General features: G+C 36.4%; 1 protein-coding gene across 1 annotated transcript; it reads right to left on the reverse strand.

Annotated features, from left to right (window-relative positions):
- Window positions 1-674: 674 nt before the first annotated feature.
- On the reverse strand, window positions 675-25,528 carry kptn (kaptin (actin binding protein)). Its single transcript, XM_030155091.1, has 12 exons — window positions 25,067-25,528; window positions 20,061-20,143; window positions 19,910-19,994; window positions 19,769-19,823; window positions 19,308-19,386; window positions 16,514-16,587; window positions 10,878-10,984; window positions 10,523-10,627; window positions 10,314-10,377; window positions 8,331-8,466; window positions 5,665-5,838; window positions 675-1,123 (listed from the first exon to the last, which is right to left on the reverse strand). Exons 1-12 carry the CDS (start codon window positions 25,266-25,268, stop codon window positions 983-985), a joined length of 1,305 nt encoding a protein of 434 aa, XP_030010951.1. The 5' UTR covers window positions 25,269-25,528; the 3' UTR covers window positions 675-982.
- Window positions 25,529-26,248: the final 720 nt, after the last annotated feature.

Consider the following 26,248-nt stretch of genomic DNA (forward strand, 5'->3'; position numbering starts at 1 on the left):
TCCATAATATATATGGAGGCACCAGCAATATATGGCTGAGTTCTGGCATATGTCTGGTTAACCAAAAGACTGGGCAAAGAGCGGGATCAAGTATAGGGATGGTATAGCATGTTTATGGCAAGCCAAAAGATTGACTAAAGAGCGGCAACACCTTATTCCATATATGGATGTTTTTTGGTTGTGTTTTGGCATATTTCTGTAAAGCTAAAACACTGTGCAAAGAGGCAGGAATTTCTACCCAGAAGAAAACCCCACTTCATTTTAAAAGCATGATCATTACAAATTTTGGGTGAATTTTGGCCTCCTTTTGGCCTCTCTTTGGGTCAGTTTTGGCTGCTTTTTGGCTGGATTATGGGGATTTGGGGCTTTTCCCGGACAATTATAGCTATATTTTGGAAGTCCACCATTAGTTTTGGGTGAATTTTGGTTTCCTTCTGGTTTGATTTTGGCTTGCCTATTTTGGGCCATCCACCCAGAACTGCACCAAAATGGCATGCCAGTTTTGGGCCAAATTTAAGCCATAATGATTTTACTATCTGGGTTATGTTCAATTTAGTGCCTCATAATATTATATTTTACACTTTTTTTGCACATTTCCCAATTATATTCACCTGTTCCCCTTAACAGAAACTACTTGTCTCCTTTTCCATGTGAAATAAACTGATTTTAACACATCCAGACCCAAACGTGTAATTTATTATCTGCAAATTACAGCACACTATTTACACCGTTTCATAATTACATATTCCCGAGGAGCATATCCCTCATTACAGGTGAAGATAACATTTATCAATGCATTTATTAACATAATGAGCTCTTTGATGACAGAGGGTGTGTGTCTTGTAGGCTAAGGCAGATGACGTTTTATTTTTAAGAGGTGTGTTTGTTTGTTTTTTTCAACCACAGCTGCATTTAATCCCAAATCACACACTTTCACCTGTAAACAATGCCTCTTCTGACTCACACAGTCACACTAAATGCACTACTGATCTGTGAACTCCTTCTCCTCTGCTTCTTGAGCTCCATCCGATTCCAGCTCGGAGCCGAAGCCAGAGGTCGTCAGTGCTGACACCCTCTGGGAGAGGCGTTCAAGGACCAAGTCGGCCGTGCAGGTGAGACTGTGCTGAAAGGAGAGGGAGCACAACGTAACGTCAAATATCTACAAAGAAATGAAAACAGACACAACATATTTCCACTCTGTCAGCACTGAGCATCGCTTTGGAAATGAAATAGAAGCTGTCACATGGTGTTTATGACTGTCAGCGTTTAAGGATGATTTTTAGTCAGATTTAAGACTAGACTAATATTGCAAGTAAAAACAATAAATATCAATACCTGGAGGGATATGAGTATTATAGAAAGTATATATTTTGTGTATTAAGTATAACAGTATCAGCTCTTCAACCTTAGAAAAAGTGACAAAAGCAGCACAGCTTGACTCATTAAAGATGGATAAATGAAATTAGATAAAATCCACATTTAAGAGTTTATTTAATGACTCTAAGGCCTAATGAAAAAATTGAGGGTGACTTAATGATAGGTATTTGTCGCAGGACAGAAATGTGAGACAGTGATGGCATGAGTTGTTTCAAAGAATAAAACATATTTTTCAGAGGAAAACATCAATAACAAACCACCACAGATAAGATAAGACAAAATAAGATAAGATAAGATAAGATAAGATAAGATAAGATAAGATAAGATAAGATAAGATAAGATAAGATAAGATAAGATAAGATAAGATATTATTGTCCCCATGGGAACATTTTTCTTGGACTCCGTTCAGCTGCAGTTTACAGGTGGACAGAATAAGAAGAGCCAGATGACAAGAGCAGACCTTAAATCATTTCTTCTCTATATACAGTTGCAGAAAACATTCTTAAACCATCAAAATTATCAAAAACAATGGTTATGCAATCAAGTACTAACTCCTGTGTGTATCATGTGACTAAAACAGACAGAAAAGAAAACATGGAATGCCTAAAAACACTGTTTTTGTCAGTACAACGCCATAGCTATTGATGTAAGAACTGAAGTGATTTTGGTTATTATCAAGAAAACATGGAAAATGGCTAGATATCAGCTCTGAAATTAAACTCTTATGAGCTATTTTTGTTGTTATCATTATATTGGTCCAAACAAATGTACCTTTAGTTGTACCAGGCATTAAAATGAACAAGAAATTGAAGAAAACAAGGGGTGGTCTAATAATTTTTTCCGCAACTGTATTTCTGTAGTTTCTTCTTCTCTTTAAGCCAGTAGAGCTCTTTAATTACATCACACTCCTTTAATTTGACTTTCCCAGTAAAAGGTACTACCTGTTCTTAGTTTAAAATGTGTCCTTGTAAGTAGAACTATTAATTATGCAAAAAAAATTACAAAAAAAGGTAACGTCTCAAATTTCCAAGTCAAGGACGACAAAAGGCTCTAATGTCACTTATTAATTTGGCTGACATCTCAATAAAACTACCCTGCGCAGTCATTAATATGCACGAGGGCTAAGCTAATATTGGGCCAAATCTCAAATGAGAATTAGTCTGGGATTTTTTTGTGAATTTCTAATTACCGCCGGCATGGACCAAAATTCCTCTGGATGGAATTGGACAGCACTACAACCAGTCAGAGCAGTGACATGTAAAGCAACGATCCAGGATGTGAATTAAACTCACTAAACCCTATCAAGTCTTTGTTGTCAGTTTAGGTTTAAGTTCAGCTGGTTATTTATTATGTTTATGGAAACAATTACATCTACACAAAGAATTGGTCCTTTTTAATTATTAATTAATTTTTCTTTTTGCAAAATTAAACATATTTGGTGCAAGTTTTGGGAGTTTTATACAAAAACTATTACTTAACCACTAAAGCTGATTGTCTCTGAATAATTAATTAAAAATGGATTTCATTAAGATTTGCAGTGAAAGCGAGTGGAGCATGTGTGATCTGAAATAAACTTACATAAGGAAACATAAGTTACACATGTTGCACTCATTGACGGAAAAAGAAACTGGTACTGAAGCAGGTCTGGATGATTATAGAAAGTATATGTTGCATTCAGGGGTTCAACTGATGGTAGGATTTGTGGCCACTCGGTGATGTATGTGATTAAGTTTCTGGCCACTTTTTTTTTTTTTTTTTTTTACAATTAAAACTGTTCACTAGATGGCAACAAACAGAGATTATGTTAAAAATTGTGTTTTTACTGTCATTCTCCTCATCATTTCCCACTTTACACCTCCTCCAGTTGTCTCCTTGCATCTTATCCCCTCCCACAGAGATGTGAGTGGAGGAGTTGAAACAACACGAGCCATCAGCACCATCAAGTCATTCTAAATAATAAAGTCAGTCTAAATAATACCCAGGTTGACCATCTCCAATTTGCCTCATATTTTCTGGAAATAACATTAACAGTTCTAGTGAATTAAAGACTTGTATTAAATTGTTGGACCTTATTCAATCTTGTCAAACCATAGCCCCAGCCTTTTCTTACTGATGGTGATGATTGTGACCTAAAAAGCAGTGCATTCAACATCATCTGGAGGTCTTGTGTGTAGATCCTAATAAAATCACCACATTTCAGAATATTTTCCCAATTGACCATCTGTGATTTGCTTCATATTTTCAGAAAATAATGTCAACAATCCCAGTAAACAATATACAAGACTGATTTTCTAGAAGAAGAATCCAATAAACTAAATCCAATAACTCATTACTTTTGACCTATTCATGACATCCTTAAGTACAGCTGTCTTTAACTTAATTAAAAGAAGATCTACAACTGCATATGCACAGCTTTCTGGGATCTGTAAATGTTTCTTCATGTCTTTTAGAGCAGCTTATCTCCATATTGAACCACATCAGATCTGTCAAATTTTGGTATTTATTGCTCATGTTGTAGTGCTATTGTGGTGTCTTTGTATTTTCCTCCTTTGTACTTTCATCCACCATGAGCTAAAAGCATCTTTTTCTGGACCACTCATTCAGGGTCAGGCCACATTTTCACTTCCCCAGTATCTGAAAAAGTGGCTTTGATAAAACCTTTATATAGTTTCATATGGTGTTTAGTAGGAATGATAACACTAAGTATGATGTAAATCAGAGGTGGTGAGTCTGTACCATTTTCTAAAATCTGGTTGATTTGATTGATTTTTGATTGATTTAGTGATTTATTCCGAACATGCAATGAAATTTAACATAAATGTGAACAAGAAAACATAAATAATAATACAGATATCAACAATCATAACAATCTAAGACAAGAACAGCACAATAGTCCCATTTACATGCCCGAAAAGGGGTGGGAAGAAGTGCAACTGTAACCTGGTGATTTAAATGGATTTACTGTATACATAAATATTAATTTAATATGACGTGTAACATCTGCAACATGTTTTGTTACATTTACTGCTGTGTTTTATGAGTTTTCATGTAAACTTAAGCCCTGGTCCATTTGTTTCCACTCAGAATCGGTTTAATGTAACAAAAACCAATTGATTAGCTGATAGCAGAAGCTTCATTCATATTAAACCAAGTTATGATCAGAAAACAGCAAAGATAAGACAAAATTAATAGTCATTGTTTCATAGTGCAACCTTTATTTTTGTTCTTCTTTGTCTCATTCAGTGAGTTTTAGAGGTAGAGAAATAATACTTGTATTGTTGCATCTGCTTAGTGTTAGCTTAGCACTGCAAGGTTTGTCTCATTGGTCTGTTGTTTTACTAAATTATTCATGACATACGCTGGTCTCAGACTGTTAGCTTGTTTTAGATATTTGCCCATTTCAGTGTTTGTTTGAATTGTGTTCTGTTTCGTGAAAACTGGGTTTGTTGAGCTTTTAGCTGATGTTCCTCTAGTTACATGGATGTATAGAACGTATATACTGATACAAGCGTTGCATACCATTACCATGGCAACGCAGACAGAACTCCGAGAGGGTAAGAGGGTAAGATTAACTTTTAATTCAATTCACAGTGTGTCAGTGAGCGATGTAGGGCTGTCGTGCATTTATTGATTTAATACATACATCACACAAGTACTGATTTTAATTAAGTAAACTTTCATTTTTAAAGTCCTGTCCCTGCCATAGTTTTATAATCCACATGTGCATCACATCGCTGCTTTTGCATGTTAAATGTTCGATCACAGAAGCAAAGGAAGTTTATCTTCTGTCATGGTTCCTCCTCAGTGTTCGATGAACATTTTAAGGAATTGAGACATTATTAAATGAAATGCAGAAATCGAGGAGGTGAAAAATAGGGAAATAAAAAGCCTACAGGGCACAAGGAGAATCATTAATGCTCATTTGTGGGTTTCAAAAGGTTACAACTAGTCTTAACTTAAAACACATTCATTAAACCCATTTGGTGTCACAGTGGAGTGAAAACGTTAAATGTTTCTGTCTGGGTCCGTTTCTTTAAAACATCCTCTCCTCTAGTGGGCATAAGTATTTTAATGAAGAACGGATTTGACTTGGAAATTTGAGGTGTGCTTCCTTTTTTACATATTTCTTTTTTTTTTTAACTGAGAATCTCATTATTGGAGTACCGTCTCCTGCACTACACTGTTCATTATGCTAAAATACAGAACAGTGATAGGAAGAACAGCAGAGTCAAACATCCCGAAGGGAGGCTACGCGGCAGCTTTAACCAACATGATGGAGCTTCATACCTGCAAAACGTGCAGCCCCTTCAATGTGAGGATGGCCAGCTCTCGCAGCCCGTCTCCTGTCAAGTCTAAGTAGATGATGGACAGCAAGGGACTCTTGAAGCTCCGCCTCCACTGCAGCTGAAACTGTCCATCTCCTCCTCCGACTGCCGGCTGGAATTTGTAACAGAGAAGTTCCTGCAGAGCAAACAGATGTAAGACTATTATCATTATCAGTTATTTACACATGAACATCAAACCCATCCTGTTCAGATATACTTAACGCATTAACCTGCTTAACCTGATAATCATTTCTTAGAACTACCAGCATCTCCAGCTTTATTTGGTATGGTGACACAAAATCTTGTTTTTTATTTTATTTATCCTTTACTTTTTTGATTGAGATCCAGGCCTCTTACTCCTGGGAACCCTGGTCAAAATGCCAGCAGCTAACATCAAGAGCAAAAGACAACATAAAAAAATTGTGAATGAAGAATAGGAGAAAGGTGAAGAGGGTAAGAGAGAGGGTAACTAGACCATACCAGTTTGAAATATGGACACTCTGATTTGTTCTAATTAGTTTTATGTGTCGTCTCCTAAAGGTTGATGAAGTTAAAAGTCCTCACAATAGCGTCCTGCATTCTATGAACATATCAATTCTACCCAAATGCGGCCAAAGATGCCCAGATGTACCACACTGGTTAAACTTGTTAGTGCTGCTTGAGCTGCTGTGTGATAATAATACATTACACTTATATAGCGGGCGGCTGTGGCTCAGGTGGTAGAGCGGGTCGTCCAATAACCGAAGGGTTGGCAGTTCGAATCCCGCTCTGTCCCAGTCAGTCTGTTGTGTCCTTGGGCAAGACACTTCACCCTCCTTGCCTCCAGTGCCACTCACACTGGTGTATGAATGTGGTGGTGGTGGTCGGAGGGGCCATAGGCGCAAAATGGCAGCCACGCTTCTGTCAGTCTGTCCCAGGACAGCTGTGGCTACAAATGTAGTTTACCATCACCAGAGTGTGAATGTGAGAGCGAATGAATAATGGGTCAATAATGTGAAGCGCTTTGGGTGTCTAGAAAGGCGCTATATAAATCCATTATATAGCGCTTTTTTCGACACTCAAAGACGCTTCACAAACAAAACAAAAACAGAGAGAAAAAAAAGAGGCTCAAGAAAATGCAAGTTTGAACAGGTGAGTTTTGAGTAGTGATTTGAAGTTTTGTATTGAGTCTGAGTTCCTGATGATTTGTGGGAGTGAGTTCCATAGGGTGGGGGTGGCTGCAGCGAAGGCTAGGTCCCCTAAGGTCCAGTGCTTTGTCCTAGTGGTGGGAGTGAGGAGGTTAGTGTTGGTTGATCTGAGGCGGCGGGTGGGGCAGTGCTGCTGAAGGGGATCAGTGCGATAGGGAGGGGCCAGGTTATGGAGGGACTTGTAGGTGAGGAAAATAAACCGCATCCCACAATACACTGTTTTCACTTTTTTCTTCAACTTCTTCGCAGCTAATGCTAAGAAGATGGTAATTGTAATCAATACAGCAGCATTAACTTGTTGATGCTTAAGGCTCCTAGTAAACTCAGAGATGAGGCATTAAGACCCTAAACGCTTTGGATTTGTTCCATTATTTGTCTATTTATATCTCTCTGTGTAGTTGAATTTCTCTGAATATCATCTTGTGTGGGGTTTAAAGCAGAGTTAGACAGAATAAAACCCTCAACCATGCCGCCCTTCTTCTTGGAATAATTTACAGAAGGACCTGAAACTGTCAGAGCTGCTTATGTCGGAGACATTTAAGTCAGTTACAGTGTGAAAACAGCCCCTTGGTGAATGTTACTGCTCCAGAATTTGTACTGAAATCTTTTTAGAACACGTCCTTTATTTTATATTGCATATAAATAGATAACCTATTGTACTGAATCATTTATAGAATGTGAAAGTTACTTGTTCCAGGGTTCGTACACATTTTTCAAGGTCAAATTCAAGCACTTTTAAGGGTCATTTTCAGATTTCAGCACCTTATCACTGGGGTCAAATCCATATCTACAGGAATATACATGCATATGATTATTTTTTTCATTTCTTATCACAGTGATGTACATTGTAATATGCTATAAACATCTAAAATAATGTTTCGTAATAGCAAAAAGTTTAGAAATTAAGGGAGAACACAAAGTTTTATCCAAAAAAAGGGAAGCCACTTGGTTTTCCTCATACTGAGCCAAAGATTAAGATAAAAATGTACCTGGAATCAACCTAAGAACACCTGGGAATTTTCTTTTTTGACATGAAGTTTTATTTTTCAAAATGTACCACCTGTCAGGAAGTAGCTTTGGCCTGCCATCTTACCTGACGGAGTTAATATTAAAAATAAATAAATAAAATCACATGAGAGCTAGAATTGCAAGCACCTTCAAGCACTTAAACTAAAATTCAAGCACTTTCCAGACCTTGAAAAGACAACATTGAAATTCAAGCATTTTCAAGGATTTCAAGCCCCCATGCAAACCCTGTTGTTCTGTCTCTATTTATAAAGTTTAGATCATTCTTGAAAGATAAATTTTAATACATCACATAATGGATAGGATTTAATACAATCTCTTGTGTTCATTCAGTGAATTATCAGCCCATTGTATTCAGTGTCATTTTACTAAAGGCACCACTAGTGATGAACACGTGACTGAAGATTATACCAACCTGTCCATACGTTCCCAGCAGCACTTCCTTCTGCCCGTCAAAATCCAGATCAATGACGAGAGCACTCAGCACCGCATCCCACTGATCGCTTTCTGAAAGGCACACGGAGCGAGACAAGCCGTGTTCCTGCACATTTCTGAAAAAATAAAATAAAATACACATCCATTTAGAACAACCTCACATCCTCCGCCGAGGTGTTCACAGTGACCGCTAGAGCTGGGCATCATCCAAAAAACATAAGATAGCAGTACTAATGCCCTGGCTTTGATACTGGTTCTTTTTTCCGTGCCAATTTTCCATTTAAGAAAAATAAAATGACATTACACATACAAAATGACATATGTGGTCAACAGCAAGAGACAACTACTTTTTCTTTTTTTTTTCCATTTGAGTTGTGTCATCGCATGTTTCAACTTATTAGTTATAGGTTTCAACACCCTGTTAACTACTTCTCACAATAAAAAAAAGTTTCTATTAGTCTGACTTGGAACGGATTTATTCATCAGGTACATACAGTTGATATAAACGATCTCTACACCACTGTTATGTAATATAATATAATATAATGTAATGTAATGTAATCTAATTAGTGCTATCAAACAATTAAAATTTTTAATCAGATTAATCACAGCGTTGCTGTGAATAAATTTTGATTAATCACGATTAAACATTAATTTTTATCTATATTAATCGTGTTTCATTTTGCATGAGCAAACAGACTGAAGAAAGAAGGGAATATATATGCACTTAATGTAGTCTATTTGTCACAAGCTGGGCAATGCATTAGCCAAAGTGCTAGCAGAATCCCTGACTAACGTATGCTTCGCATTAATGTGGTATTTTAAGATGGAAGTGCTTCTGTGCAAAGAAAACTCCTTCCTGCAGAGTGTGTATAATACTTTATATCAGTCAACTGTTCTGTCTTGGTTTTTTTTGTCCACATATTTCCATCTAGAGGACCAACATGCTGTTTAGTGTCTTCCATCTTTATGGGTTGGTTCTGCTGCCTGTCACAACCGGATCAACTGCCCATTTGCACATTTTGCGCGACGGTAACTCTACTTGGACAAACTGCCCAACATGCGTTGCCAGAGACATTCAGAGTCATTCTGTACTGCAGATGGGTTAATTGTGTTAAAAATTTTAATCAGACAAATCATGATGATGGATTAATCCACGTTAACACATTAATTTTGACGGCCCTAAATTAAATTAAATCTAATCTAATCTAATCTAATCTAATCTAACCTAATCACAACCACACAGCTGCATTTTAGATGAGAATTACGACAGACTACATGTTGACCAACCTCTGTCTGGTACTAGATTAGATCAGTCTCAGATTTCAGGTTGTTTTTCAGTTGAGTTTTACAGGTTACAGGTCACATTAAAGGTGGAAAATGTTCTGAAATTATTCATGTTGTTCATCATTATATCATTGTAACAGTTCCACTGTAGTCTCAATAGACTCAACAGTAACAAGTGGTGCCAGGCACAACAAACCCCGCCCCTCACACATATTGTATCTTATTTTGGTATCGATCCAGCTGATGTCATCATGTCTATGTGTGTGGCGATGTCAGTATATCAATTGCCTCTATAAATGTGCCAAGTCTGAAGTAAATTGAAACAAAATTGATGTTTTTATTGACATTAGAAATTTCCCCCATTATAAGTAAGTTAATAAGATTTGAAAAATTCCTAAAAAATGGGAACTTTTACCTACTTTTCCCAAAATGTAATCACATCTATTCTGGGTGACTGGCAATCTATAAACCCAATTTGGTATGAATTCAGCCAATAGTTTTGCTGCTAGAATGTTACCAACCAAAGAAACAAACCAAACCAAATACAATACCCCTTGCCTCCCCTTTGGGGGTGGGGTAATTATGCAAATTGGTCAGTCAGCCAAAAAGTTCTGGTCATTCATACACAGCCATACGACAACAGGATGAAATGTTTCTATGTTTATCTGGTGCTGACCTGTAGACAACAGCCATCTCTATCGTACTAGTCACCAAAAGGTTGTAGCCTCCCGTTTCTATGCCTAAAAAAAAAAAAAGAAAAGACCAAAGTACTTCAAGTTTACTCCTGATTTCAACAGTGATGACATATGTAAGTTACACAGCACAAGAAAAAGGCAGAAAATAAACAATCTGGTGTTATAAAACTACAACAGCGCAGTAACATACTTTCCCCTGCACTGGGTTGGCGTGGCTCAGGTCTGCAGCTCAGAGGAAATAACAGCACTGTAGAAATTGGACTGTCAAACTGCACCCGCCAGCTCTGCAAAACATCTGACACAAACACACAGCGCTTTATAAGACCGGCTTCTGCATGATGAGATGTCACACCTTTGTCTCACTTAGACTGAATCTCATCTCGCAGGTATATTTCCTCTCATCTGTTGTTTCTAATCTTTGCATTTCAGATCAGGAGGGAATATCGCAGAGAAATGTGTGATGACAGAAGTGTGACAGAGGTGACCCACTCAGAATGTCAAAGATGTTTTTATGAGTTTTTCTTTTTTTTGTTTTGTTTCCTCACCTGGTCCAGTCTGGTCGACCAGGGCCAGTCCAACGCAGCTGTTCTGACATCCAAAAGCTGACAGACGCCGACCACTGCCGATACTCAACATGTCCAACCATAACACACTAAGAAAGAGGAAAAACATGACAAACATTCAGCAGGAATGGTTAGAAATCACACTGCAAGTACACAACTCTGAGTTACATATGTGACTGACATACAGCGTTTTCATCATTGACACTTTATGGTTGTGTTTTTACTTTATACCGTATACATTCCTGCCAATACTGATATGTTATTTTGATGTTTTATTAGATGTCTTTAGACTCATGCATGGTGTTTTTGAGAACTATTTAAAATGAAACCAAGAATTACTATTAATAATAAGTCATATTGTAATTATTGTGGGCCATTTTGCGATAAATATTTAATTTAATGATGATTTTATGTATAAGTTTACCCCATGAGTGGAAGAAGAGGTACTCTGATATTTTACTTGTACAAGAAAAGCAATGTCACTGTGTTCAAAGCCCAGACAAAATAAGGCCACACTATTTCAAAAAGTGAAATCATTGTGAGCAAAACTGATTTATAACTGAGCTGAATTCATTTAAAAGTTTTAAGTCAAACACACAAACTTAAATATAGTAGATCAAAAAAGGACAAGAACTTATAAAAGGAGCTTTTATGTTGTATTCCCATTTTAATGCAAAAATGAACAGAAAGCATCATTGAAGTGTTTAGAATACAGAGTTTTAATATTATGTGCTAAAGATGTCTAAAGAAACTAACGCCAAAGCATCACAAAGTGACCAAGTGGGATGAGAACCACGAAGAAACAACTTTTAGAGTAGACAAAAGTGACAAAATGATCAAATATAAAAGCACTGTTGTTATTTTCACCACTGGATGCAGCTCCAAATGAAAAAAATGGAGTTTGATGCTGAAATGACAGCATTTCTTCTACACGGGTGAGTTTGATTCTGAGGCTTATGAAGGTATACAATTATTATGGAATGTTATTATCTTTGCTAATTGCTAAATTGCTGTTTGTTGATCCATGGTTCAGACCATGTTTGGATGATTCCAAACAGATCTTTAGTGCAGCTATTGACAACACAAACTGTACAGAAAACGGAGGTGATTTGTGGTTTTACTGTGGCTGTTTTCTGTCTAAAAACAGAGCTAAGATAACAGAGCTATAATGTAAACTATCAGTTGACACAGCACGTGGAGATTATAAGAGAGTTTTATTTTGAGCGACTGTCAAAATAAGCATCTGTGAGTTTTAGTTTGAAGAAGAAAACTTGATGATACCATAATACAGATGTGTGGAAACAACGAGCTTTATACTTTATTCAGTGAGTGATACAATCTGTAGATACATGGCGTTGATTTGTTTAGTGGTTTCAGTCTCTGTTTGTGTATTTTTGCTCCCTGCCGCTGATAACTGGATTAATATTGAAGTTAATACCAGTGTTTAACACAGTACCTCTTTCTGCTTGGTGTCACTAAATTCAAACTATAACCAGACAGCAGAGGGTATGTTAATTTTTTTTCCATTTTCTCATTTTCTACAATTACACAACCCTATTTCTGGACCTTTAAATTGCAGCCTTTTGTGTTTACATAATCGCACAGGCTGAAAATTCCAGTTAATTCTGCAGCCCTATTAATTATTATAAGGATACAACGAACATGTTAACAGACTGTGTCAATATTTTACCACAACACAAACAAAAACATAATGTCTTTACACCCGCAGAGCTAAGCATTTACAAGTTCCTATTTTTGATTAAATGCTTTTTCTGCCCCCAGATGCTCTAAATCAGTGTTAAATCACTGGTAAAGAGGAGTGTCTGTGCTTTGAACATTTACCCAGAGGGCTTTGTAACGTCTAAGATATACGACAGGCCTCATCCAAGAACCACTCAGATTTGTTTTTAATGTCACATATGATTTAAGGGAATTCGTGGCGTTCACCAGGGGGTTTTTCTTCCGAACTAATAAAATTCACTAGAGGCTCAGATCTGTCATATGAGTGACTTACAGACTTTCTCCCTTTACCTTTAAAAGGGAAAAACACCGTGACTTAGGACCGTCCTATTCTGATGAAGTCAGAGTTAAAAAGAAAAATACTGAAATAATCCAAACTATAAAAAAAGAAAGAGCTGAATGAAAGAATTTAGGCTTTAATGTAAACAGAAATATTACAAAACTGATACATAGCGGATGAATAATGAATGCTCCCTTAGATTTTTGGGGGGATTAGATACATTTTTAGATGTTAGGAGCATTTGATGAATATATCATATGAAAATGTTTTTGCATGAGGAATGATGTTTGTGTCCTGGAAGCAGAAAGATGCATCTTAGACAGGAAGGAAAGTCAGTTGGGGAGCATCATTAAACCTTTCTATCCTTGAAAAAAACACAAAAATAGTTAGATTTGACACATTTTGGGAGATTTGGCACAATTATGAGACCCTGAAGGACGGACAACATGATGAATGAACTTCACACTTTTTAATTTTGATGTATTAATGATGTCTTTCTGTGCTTCATTATTGTTTTAAATTACATGTAACGTGCTTCGATGTTCTGTGATATGATACAATAAAATTAAACAAAATAACATTATCTAAGCACCATGATTCACTTAAGCTGATGATGATTTCCCTCTCCACAGCAGAGCATGAACAACATATTTATTATTATAAATCCTATCTTTTTCCGATTTTAGGAATTACGAAGCAGCCTCATCCATTCATTCCATTTTTTTTCCTCCACAAGTATCGCACTATAGATTTCCCTAATTTTGGCATTATGATGGCGTGTGGACCATTAGAAATATTACTCTACAGGTGTGAGAAGGAGGCTTTTAAAATTTTTGGGGTCCAAGCTGATAGTTTATGACACTAAACCATTTTTCCTCAAAGACCTCCAGCAAATGTTAAGGTCTGTCTAAACTGGAAATGTGAAGAAAACAAGACAATCCCTAAAATCTGCAACCACAAGAACTTTGTCATATATTCCACAGTGTTTTTCACCTGAAGAAGTGTTTGGTAAAGTAATGGCAAAAACAGGTACAGAACCATACTGCTTTTAATGTGATAAGTGTCATTTCCTTCCATTTTCAGAACTCCTAACATACACTCTGACTCTTTATATCACTTCTTTTTGCGTTATGTCAATTTACTGTCATTGCAAATTCTATAAATTATGCCTCAGTCTCTGTGTTGTTTGATAAAACATGTGTTTCCCATTAGCCAATGATAATTTCTCTCTCCCATAGCAGAGCATGAACCAAATATTTTATGTTTTTATTACAGATCCTGGGTTTTTCCTACACTGTGAATTACAAGGCAACGGCATCCATCAAATTATGAGTCATCCACAACAAAAATATTATTATTTTATAAGAATTGTACTGAATTTCTGTTATTTGTAACTGTAGTTGTTGCATTATGGTGATGTGGTGCTGCAATATTGTGACAATCAGAAATATTGCTCTACGGGAGTAAGAAGGAGGATTTGAAACCTTTTTACAAGGTTTCAAGATGATAGTTTATGACTCTGAATCACTTTTTCCCTTCAAGGCATCCAACAAATGTTGCAGGAAAATAACCCCTAAAATCTGCAATCTTTGGAACTGTCATATTTTCATTAATTTTTCTTAAGCATTTGGTAGAGTGAGAAAAAAAACAAGTATAGAACCATACTGCTTTTAATGGGATAAGTGTAATTTCCTTCCATTTTAAGAACTCCTAACATACACTGAGCCATCTCTGACTCTTTATTATGGTTTATATCACTACTTTTTGCGTTATGTCAATTTACTATCACTGCAAATTCTAAAAATTATGCCTAAATCTCTGTGTTGTTTGATAAAACACAATAAAAATTACATAAAACAAAATGATGTAGCATGTTTCCCATTAGCTAATGATAATTTCTCTCTTCCATAGCAGATCATGAGCCAAATATTTTATGCTTCTATTACAGATCCTGGGTTTTTCCTACACTGTAAATTACAAGGCAACGGCATCCATCAAATTATGAGTCATCCACAACAAAAATGTTATTATTTTATAAGAATTACACTGAATTCCAGTTATTTGTAACTGCAGTTGTTGTATTTTGGTGATATGGCGCTGCAATTTTGTGATAATCAGAAATATTGCTCTACGGGAGGAAGGAGGAGGATTTGAAACCTTTTTAACAGGGTTTCAAGATGATAGTTTATGACTCTGAATCACTTCTTCCCTTCAAGGCATCCAACAAAAATACACAAAAATAACCCCTAAAATCTGCAGTCATTGGAACTGTCATATTTTCATTAATTTTTCTTAAGTGTTTGGTAAAGTGAGAGGAAAAACCAGGTATAGAATCACAGATTTCAGGGTGAAAAAGTATACTGCTTATTAAACACTAAGTTAGTTGAAGGCAAGATTCATTCAGTCCTATATAGAAGTCTTACACCACCTTTATCTTTGTTGTTTTTTTAAAGTTGAAATGAATATATTAATTGGTTTATCCTTCTCTTTCCTTTAGATACAACTAGAAAATACAGAAAATATGTGCACAGCCATAAAAGACACACAAAAACTGAACTAAATGGGTTGTAGAGGTTAAAGTCAGTATTTAGTGTGACCTCTGACCCCATGACAGGAAGCAGCACAAACTATTAGAAACATCTGATATGTGTTGAATGAAACCTGGAATAAAACATCAGACAATTAAAGCAGTAAATCTCATATTGTCTGAACAAAAGGGTTAAAGACATGTTAAGTACAAAGGGAGGTCTAACTATTGTTACTGGATTTAAACTGGTATATAGAGAGATGGTCTGGTCCCAGTACAAAGACAGAGGGTCCTAATATTTACGTTACATTAATATTCTGTCTTGTCTTATTTCGTTTGTTCTTTGTTTTTTGTGTTTGATTGTTATGTTTTATTTGATTGCTGTTGTTGTTTACTTTGTCTTACTGTTTACTTTACTGTGTATTGCCTTCAACGATTTATGTATGTATGTACTTATTTATTTACTTTTTTGTATGTCAATATGGGTGTGTATGGATGTGCATGTGAGAATGATAAGTGAGGTTAATTACTCGTAAGAGATCTAAGGGACTTAATTTTTCATATATTATGCTGATAGGAAGCTAAAGGATAGACTGTTGTGTGGAGGAGTGGGATTAAATAAGTTTTAGTTCCTCACACTCCTTTTCGAATGTGCAAATGACGTCATACTTTGTTTTCATCTATATGTATAAGTTTTCTTCCGTGATTTCTTACTATCTATTTTATTTCTAAGGACTAAGTAAGATTACTTTGTTTTGTTGCAAATTCAAAATAAACTAAACTTAAAAAAATAAATTAAAAAAAAATACTATCACTTTGGTTTATAGAAGCTGTTTTTAACCTGAAACTTGTGTTTTTACCGCTGTATATACTTCACATATATCCAGACTGGATCTTTTCTTTTTTTCTTTTTTTCCAGATTGGATCTTAATACAGAGACTGAGAAATATATGCATATGTGTGGTCATTAGAACTTTACTAAACCAACAAACAGAATGTTGGACTAACATGTTTGGTAAGATGGTGCAACCTTTTTCTTTCTTTTTTTGACACAGTAAAGAAAAAACTGACTTGCTGGGCAGTTGTTCCAGTTCAGGGAAGAGTCTTTCCACTGGCTGCTCCTCAAACTGGTGCAGAGAGGCGTTCTGTCAGAAACAGAAGAGTCAGGCTGAATGATTCTCTGATCTGAACATGATTGGTCGAAGTCAACATGTCGTCACATACAAAGTAACATTAAATCTCTGGTGCTTCCTGTTACTTTCATCTCCTTTTTGACAGCACAGAGACTCACTACTCGTTTTCTACTTTTTCCACTTTCTATTGAGATTTTCCACTCACAAAAAGAGAAGAGAAATACTGAGCCTTTCTGGGTTCAGGTGAGAAAACATAAGAGCCACGTGTAAATCACTTCTCGGAGTTTATACACAACGGTTTCGCATTGTATTTCCACGGTTTGTAACTTCGGATGAGTTGGAACGACACATTAAAGCATGCAGGATCAAAAAGAAAGAATAATAAATCAGATTAAAATGAGTTACAACCTGAGCCTGGATTGTAAAACTGTGAGCACACACTACAGAACTCAGATTTATACATGGAGTTCTGGAGAGAAAGAAATGTACAGCTTTGGAAATAACTATTAAACAACCTCTGGATTTTCTGCTGAAATTCAACATAAGACTTTAATCATTTTGCTTCATTGATATAAAAGAAGATAAAAAATATTCAATTTATTATATACAAAATCAGAATATATAAATACCCAAATATGACACAAGGTGAATAAAAATATCTGTAAGATGACGGCATAACGTCCAAATTAAAATGACTCAATAGAAGAGAATTTCAAGATGAGAAGATGTAGATTTTGTTTTTTCATCAAGAGGAGTCAAGATTTATTACAACCTCCGATAGAAAACAGACCAGAGTTTGTTTTTACACACCTTGAACAGACTCAAATATACAACCATATCAATCATGTTCTTATTTATTGCTTTTATACATTTATTTGTTGTTTTTATTCATTATTTATATGAATGTATGAATGAATGTGTGGAGGCTGTGTTTTTAACTAGTGGCAAATTAAAGGAGTAGCACAACAAATTTCACTGTATGCTCAATGAAGCCTATTCTATTCTATTCTATTCTATTCTATTCTATTCTGGACCATCAAGACCCACAAATGAAGAGGCAGAAAACACACGTCAACACCACGTAACACTGGGTTAATAATTACTTCCAAAGCTGCACATTAAAGATCCCATATTATCAAATACATTTTTACTGTGTTTCAGGGTTTATATAAACACTGTGATGTGAAAATAAGAATTTGCTCAACAGCTCCAGTCCTCTAGTGCCCCCCCCCCCCCACACACACACACACACCATACACACACACACACACACAGGATAGCCTCCAGACAATTAGGTTATGTTCACACTGCAGGTGAAAGGGCCTCTAACCTGACTCTTTTGCTCATATGTGACCCATATATGATTTTTTATGACAGTCTGAACAACACAAATCAGATTTTTTCAAAACAGACCCATGTGTGTTCCTAAATCGGATACATATCTGATGTTTTGCCATGCAACTTCAGACTGAAAGGTCATGTCGCATTTCATCCAACTGTTACATCACTAAAATACCACAGACAATTCTGCGCTGGAGGAGGCGGAAACTGGAGAGATCCATATTTACTTCCATAAACACAGTGTGATGTGTGATGTATATTTAACCACCTGTCGTTATGTAGATAATGTGTCAAAGGGTGGATTTTCTACAGCCTGAAAACAGAGTCCAGAAGAAAGAGTAGAATTCTTGTTTCCTTTCAGACACTTGAATTACAAAATGGCGTTATGTGATAATGAAATTTTACTCAATAATGGCAAAAAACTATTGAGCACTGCAGCTACAAATAGAATATTGTGTCATGTCAAATGTGTTCATTATATTCTACTAATGGCACAGATTTTCTTTTACATAAATACAGTTAAAATGCATATTCAATCCTAATTATACACTATGTGGACAAAAGTATTTGGACACGTTGAATTTAGGTGTTTCTTTTCTAACAGGAGTCTGGGATACAAAACCATAATGACAAATCTCATAATATAGTTTATATTGTTATAATTACCAGTGCATTGCGTTGGTTAGTTTTGTTTAAATTGTTATCTTTACTTCCAAAATGCCTCAGAGATGGTTTTAACTTAATTCCTCTCAACATTGATATTCATTGATTTAGTTTTGTTTTTGATTATGATTTTAAATGTTCTACCTCTAAATTTCTACAAAAATATTGTTCATGTTCTGACTGTAAACAATACTTTTCTACCACAACTAACCATCTACTTTCTTTACATCTCACTTGGGAAGAAAAATCTCCCATTAAAGTTTAAGGAAATACTGATGTTTCTATCTCAAATCAGCATGAACAAGACATCTTACAATGTAGCCATGATGTGTACTAATATTTTTGAAAAATATTTTAGAAATTTAGAGGTAGAACATTTAAAATCAAAATCATGGATTAAAAAAAAAAAACAATGTTGAGAGAAACTGAGTAAAAAACATATCTGAGGCATTTTGGAAGCACAGATAACAATTTGAAAAAACTAACCAAAGCAATGCAATGATATTTATCACAATAAAAAAATATATTATGACATTTGTCAATATTGTTTTGTAGCCCACACCCGTTACAAAAGAAACACCTGAATTCAATGTGTCCAAATACTTTTGTCCATATAGTGTGTGTGTGTGTGTGTGTGTGTGTGTGTGTGTGTGTGTGTGTGTGTGTGTGTGTGTGTGTGTGTAAGCGGGGGGTAGGTTTAGGTTATGGTTTCATCATGTTTAACAAACCTCTTTGTACAGGTGGATCCTCTGGTCGTGACCGCTGAGCAGGAACACCGTCTCACTGCCTCCATCATCACACTGCACTCTAATACAGACAGGAAAGGTCAGTAACATTAAGAATCTGAAAGGCTCCATTATATAATCCATCACATAAAAGACAAGATACGACACCTTTAATGGCACTCAAACACACTCACCACTTGTACATGATGTTTTAGGGCTTATTTTGTATTTTCTTCAATTTTTTGTCTTGTTTGTGCTTAATGTTTGGAGGTTTGGTCTCACCTACACATTTTTTGGGGTTATATCTTTGCTTTTTTGTGCGTTTCAATGAAATAAATACGAGATGGTAAGAAACAGTCTTTCATCAATTAGAATACATGGAATCGAACAGGCATGGGAGCTCAGTGTGTGTTGTTTTCATACAGATCTCACAGTGTACAACACCTCGACAGCAGCAGACTCACTCAGTGTGGTAGAGCTGGAAGGGTGTGAACTGCAACTCCAGATTCAGGCAACTTTCTATTAGCAGAAACACACAAACATCTGCATATGAAACATCTGTCGGAGAGGAAACATTCTGCACAGATGGAGATTACTTCACTCACGTGCGATAGACTCCAGGTTAAACTCCGATCCAGGTTCGTAGTCGCAGTAGATATTCAGGAATGGAGTGGCTTTGTCACCCGAGTCCTGCAGGAGATGAGCTGTGAGTAACACCATGATGTACTTTAGGAAAAGAAGTGAGAATAAACATACCTTAATGAATGTGATGCCCACCACCAGGCCTCGTTTGGGGGGGGATTTGTTGAAAGCATCGATTGATACAATTTCAGCATCGACTTAAAAAAAAAAAAAAAAGATCAAATTTGGTAAATAATAATGGATTAGATTTCTATAATGCTTTACATGATTGATCCATTATTCATTCGCTCTCACATTCAAACTCTGGTGGTGGTAAGCTACATTTGTAGCCTCAGGAAGCGTGGAATTCATGCCAAATGGACCTTCCGACCACCACCAAACATTCATACGCAAGTGTGAGTCACACTGGAGGCAAAGTGGGTAAAGTGTCTTGCCCTAGGACAGAGCGGAATTTGAACTGTCAACCCTTCTATTATTGGACACCCCGCTCTACGTCCTGAGTCATGGTGGCCTGAGAGCTGAAATACTGATGACTCAAGCTGTATGAAACATCACATTTCTACAAACTTGAAGTAGTACACACGCATTGGAGCTTAATATTGTAGCCTTTTATACTCTGAAATTGTTATATGTCCTACTTACAACTGCATGAACATATACTGAAGTAATTTTTAAAAAATGACAGAAAAATTAAACCCACCTGGCATAATGCTCTATTTTGAATGACTGCATTATCTAAATACCTATATAAATACATCCAAATGACTTTCAGAGCATTACATACATTATGTGCCGTAAGATATAGGGTCTAAACTCTAACAGCTGTTGATCCGATTTTGTGCTTGCCTTGCTTTGCCTTGGAATCTCTGGAAACGGGCCTCCTGAACCATAAAATTCAGGTCTGGTCTAAACATGTGATATGGCATGATATAAGGTTCACAGTGACATGTGGAACATATTACTTTTAGCATGCCAAAGTTCAGGAGTAAAGAGGAGAACAGATCTGTCCCCATAAGGCACATCTGGAAAAAGATGAACATGGGTTACATCATTTTGTTTCCTACAGTGGAAGGACAAGAGGCAGACGCTTCGTAACTTAATGTATGTCAGCAGGTTAACTCTATAAGTAGAGGAAGAGCTCCAATCTATGACTCACTGTGGAAAAAAGACCTCTGCATTTAGAAACATTAGCATCTAGAACTACTCAAACATAAAGAACCAAAAGTAAAAGCACATTAAGGCTCATTTCAGAATAATCTGTGTAACTGATGATAATTACTGATGCCTTAAAGCAGTGGTTTCCAACCTTTTTTGGCTTGTGTCCCCATTTTAACGTGACAAATTTCTGGCGACCCCAAACATTCAAAACAGAGACTTTTTTTTTTTTTTGCTAAAATTAATTTGTTTTTGATCATGTAATAGTTTGCTATAATATGTTGCAAATAAACTTTAATTTTAGACGACATTTAGTCTATATAATGTATATTATTATGGACGGAGGCAGAAAAGCCAGGTGTAGATTACTGCACAAAGTGAGAATTGTATTTTTCTTGGTCAGGATATGTACAGTTAGTCCAGCTTGGATTCACAAGGCTGACAGTTAATACTGAACAAACAATAACTCAAACTATGAATTATGAAAGAGCTGCAGCATCTGAAACCGACCACAATGAACATTTGACAGATAAACAGAACCACAGTGCTTCAGTTTCAGCTTCACAGTTTGTCATGTCTTTTATGTATTGGGATTGTCTGTCAACTCACCATATATTTTTTATTTGTAAGTTTTTTTTGTTTTGTTTTGTTTTTTTAATCAATTACTAGAAATTTCAGGCGACCCCATTTGAATTCCAGGCAACCCCACGTGGGGTCCTGACCCCAAGGTTGAAAAACACTGCCTTAAAGGATCTATATGTAGTATTTACACTTCCAACATTTTTTTTTTTTTTAAAATGACCCATAATGATCATTAGGGTTTAGAATAAAGAGCTGTGATGTTCTGCCAAAGATACCATTGTATTGGATTCCAGAGATATGACCTGAATGGACTCTATGCACAGCCTCACTACTTCCTGAACTTCAGGTGCGTCCTTTATTTCCTGTCTTTCATTATTGGACACACTGATTAATCCAGGTGTGTCTAATTAATCAGCAGTCACAACAAGAAGTAGCAGACACACCTGGATTAATCAGTGTGTCCAATAATGAAAGACAGGAAATAAAGGACCCACCTGAAGTAGTGGTGCTGTGCATAAAGTCCATTTATTGCCAGTGACGGGCCAGGGGATTTATGTGACCACTAGAGGGAGTAGTGAGTCACCCTGCTGTTCTCCCATGGCAAGGAAAACTAACACCACAGGGCGTTTAAACAAAGCATTAGGAAGTGACCAAATGGGATGAGAACCACTAAGAAACAACTTTGGGAGTCAAAGAAAGTGACTCAGTGTAAAAGCTGTTAGAACTGTAGTTGTTTTCTCCACTGGACAAGGCTCTAAATGAACAGAATGGAGTTTGGTGCTGAAGTGGCAGTGTTTCTTCTGCACAGGGTAGTTTGATTCTGAGGCTGAAGAAGGTATAAAGTTATCATGTGATATTATTATCTTTGCTAAGTTGTCATTTATTGATCCACAGTTCAGACTAAACTGTGACATTTCTGACTTTGTTTAGATGATTCCAAACAGATCTTTAGTTCAACTATTGACAACAGAAACTGTACAGACAACAGAGGTGATTTGTGGTTTTACTGTAACTGTTTTCTGTCCAAAAACAGAGCTAAGCTAACAGAGTGATAATGTAAACTATCAGCTGATGCAGCATGTGAAGTTTGAATACAGCATATTTAACCTTGTTTCAGTTGTTAATATACATCCAATCTAGGGATTTGCATGAATAATTGCTTAGTTGATCAGTCAAAATGATCAGAATCAACTTGGGTTTTTTTTTTTAAGAATTGACACATTTTTATTTAGGGTGGAGGGAGATCTATGGTTTAATAGATATGGATTTTATGTTTATGGTACTGTATCTGCATAAGTGCTGTATATGCTATGTCTGAAACGCTGCTTTAGAAAATTAGTTATTATACTTGTGGTTCCCTCACTCGTCTTTTTTATTATCAGTAGTTATTATGCCATTATTTTACTGGCCCGTCCTGCTTGAGATCATATTGGGCTGAATGTGACCCCTGAACTACATTGAGTTTGACACTCCGGTTCATACCGTTGATTCACCAGTAAAACCCATGTAGTTTGATAAATGACAGCAATTGGAGACATTTATGTTTAGTTAACCCTTTATAAGGCACACATAGAAATACTCAAATTCCAAATTTCAACCATAATGTGCTATTGTAGGATATAACAAGACTTTATTACTTTTGTGAATTTTTCAAAAAATTTTTATTGTCATGTAGAAAATCAAGGTCACTGAAGTTACCATATTTGTTTCCTTACCCAAGAGTGGCACAAAAAAAATTACAAAGTAGCCTCCATATATATATATATATATATATACACACACACACATACACACACATATATATATATGTGTGTGTGTGTGTGTGTGTGTATTTATATATATATATATGTGTATATACATATATATATATATATATGTTTATAAAAAAATACAAGAAAAACAAGGTGAAAGGAACATGTACACTCACCATCAATGAAAACTTTGAGACCATATTTTTCGACATAATTTTTATACTGAAACCCTAAACTGGAATTTTTTCATATGAATCTTTTTTTTTTTAGGATATTGGCATACAGAAACAAAAATCTAAAGTTTCAAGAATAATTTCAGAACAAAAAACTTAACAAAAGAAAACGGCACCTGCCAAACACAAAGTCACAACAGTAGCGGTCCTGGTCGGGAGTTGTCACTCTCTCTCACCCAGGACGCGGTCTATGGTCAGCAGAGCCTGTGGTGTTGTGGCGTTCAACCAGGTTTCTGATTGTGCGTTGGGAACAGCCCATAGGCCTGGCTATATCACTGGAGCTCAAACCGGCCTCCACCATACCCAGTGCCTGGAGACGTTGTTCTCATGATAGACATGGCATGATGCCGTTCACTGGACTAACAATGGTGGCCTTTTTTGGGCCTTTATATAGGTCTTCAAAACCAATCCTCAAATTGTGCAGATACCCACTGAGTATTGCTCAATGTGTATTTGGTCCACTTTTGCAAAGAGACCAACCCATGTGCAATGAACCGTGACAACATGACAACTCATCATTATCTCAACTACCCGAGCACTAAGTCATCAATAAATCCACAATGAATAATTACAACCCCCCTACAAGTAGAAATATGCAGACATTTCTACCGCAAAGTTTCTAGTGCCTGTCAGTATATTTTAGAACAGGGGTGTCAAACTCAGATCCTCAAGGGCCGGTATCCTGCATGTTTTAGATGTTTCCCTCTTCCAACACACCTGATTCAAATGATAAGCCTATCATCCAACTCTGCAGAGGCCTGATAACGACAGGTGTGCTGGAAGAGGGAAACATCGAGGGAAACATCTAAAACATGCAGGATACCGGCCCTCGAGGACCGGAGTTTGACACCTGTGTTTTAGAACATTAGACCAACATAAGTGCTGACCCAGACACCTGTCCACATCCACATTCTCCCTTTGAACATCATTCCTTACATTAGTACCATTACTGCATAGTATCTAACAAAGCAGGTACACTCACTGTTCATGCAGAGGTGGACCTTACAGACCCTGTAGACCACATTGGACCTAAGATTGTTGACTCACTGTAACCGTCTTGTAATGTGTGTGGAAATTACCAAAAATAGTCACTTGCCCAATAAAGGGTCAATGATATATTTTGCTGAAAGAGTCACATTTTCTTCAGTTTCCTCTGTTTTGACATAATAATCTTTGAATTGACTCATGATTACATGATTAAATATAGGAAAATACCTGATTTTGACGGAAAAATGCAAAATTTAGAGAATAATATTATAATAAATTGTGAGAAGTCATTTGGGAAAGGTTAAATGTAGAGAATTATTTATTTGGAAATCATCATAAAATTAGTTGTAGGTCTTCAAAGGTGAATGAGCAGTTGTAGTATGACTGGCAGAGCTGTGTCCTGGGTCGGTACCTGGGATGTAGGTGAACTGGACCTCCTTGGCCACAGGTCGGATCTTCTGCTGCAGCTCCTGGTACCGGAAACACACCACCTTCCCTTTGAGAGTGGCCGCCAGCAGCTCCTGTTCCCCGGCCTGACACAGCCCGTAGATGTTACTCTGGGACGGGAAGCGGCTGAAGCTGTCCTCCACGAAAGGATAAGGCTCCCGGCTCATCCTGGAGGACAACCACCACGAAAAAACCACTAACTTTAAGAAAAATATCAACAACTGAAGCTACTCATCTTCATTCACAAATGTTAACTTTAGCCCTCAGAGCCACTTCCGGTTTCGAACTGTTGCTATAACTTTCCAAATGGCGAATTTAGACAAAATAATTATTTTAGAAACATCTTCCGCAAAACTTTAAAGTCAATAATAAAGAACATGACAGATATTTTTGGCTTAAAAGAAAAAGGGAAAAGATTAAAACAACATCCGGGTTACGACCGAGAGGCGTTCATGAAAATAGTACATTTCAGTTTTCACGTTAAATCCACGTACTTGGAAAAGAAGGTATTTGTAGAAATAGAAATTAAAAATAACTATGTGTTTATGTGTTGTGTACATTTATTTCTTTACATCATCAACATTTCTGTAAATTTAATTGGAAAATGCATATGATTCTCACCAGTGATCACATTTATAGCTTACATATTGCATATCTGGTTTATCAGAAAATGTAAACATGCAAATTATCAGATCAGAGCAGAAATACTTCATTAATACTTTGATGGTAAATTATCAATAGCTATATATACAGTAATATAATTTAATAAGCATAGAGCAATGACTTTAAAGAAAAAAAACAAACAAAAAAAAACCTGCTAGTGCTGAAACATACTGGGAAATCAAACTTGAGTCCAGAAATGTCCAGAGAATCATCAACCACAGACAGGAGAAGAGTTGAACAGTTATTAAATGTCTAAAGGTAATTTCTCATCATACAGATCTGAGGAAACATTAGGGTCAGAGCTGCTGCAACACAGTAGGCAAACAAGGCAATTGCTTGGGGCCCGAGCTTGAGGGGGGCCCCTAGATGGACGGTGAAATACCCAATATCTGTCCAGTTGAAATTACAAAAAAGGGAAATGCAGTTGTGTAAAGAATACACATGGTAACCTAGGAACAATGGAAGAACATCCCTAGATATGCAT

Source organism: Sphaeramia orbicularis, chromosome 14 (genome assembly GCF_902148855.1).
Source record: "Sphaeramia orbicularis chromosome 14, fSphaOr1.1, whole genome shotgun sequence".
Lineage (NCBI taxonomy): Eukaryota > Metazoa > Chordata > Actinopteri > Kurtiformes > Apogonidae > Sphaeramia > Sphaeramia orbicularis.

Bases quoted from the DNA above. Each gene is read 5' to 3' on its own strand.
- kptn (XM_030155091.1), bottom strand. From the start codon at position 25,268: ATGAGCCGGGAGCCTTATCCTTTCGTGGAGGACAGCTTCAGCCGCTTC. The intron at 10,985-16,513 runs GTCAGTTTTTTC...CCTCTTTCTTAG, and splicing joins CTGGAACAACTGCCCAGCAA to TGTGTTATGGTTGGACATGT. The intron at 10,378-10,522 runs GTATGTTACTGC...TTTTTTTTTTAG, and splicing joins CCAACCCAGTGCAGGGGAAA to GCATAGAAACGGGAGGCTAC.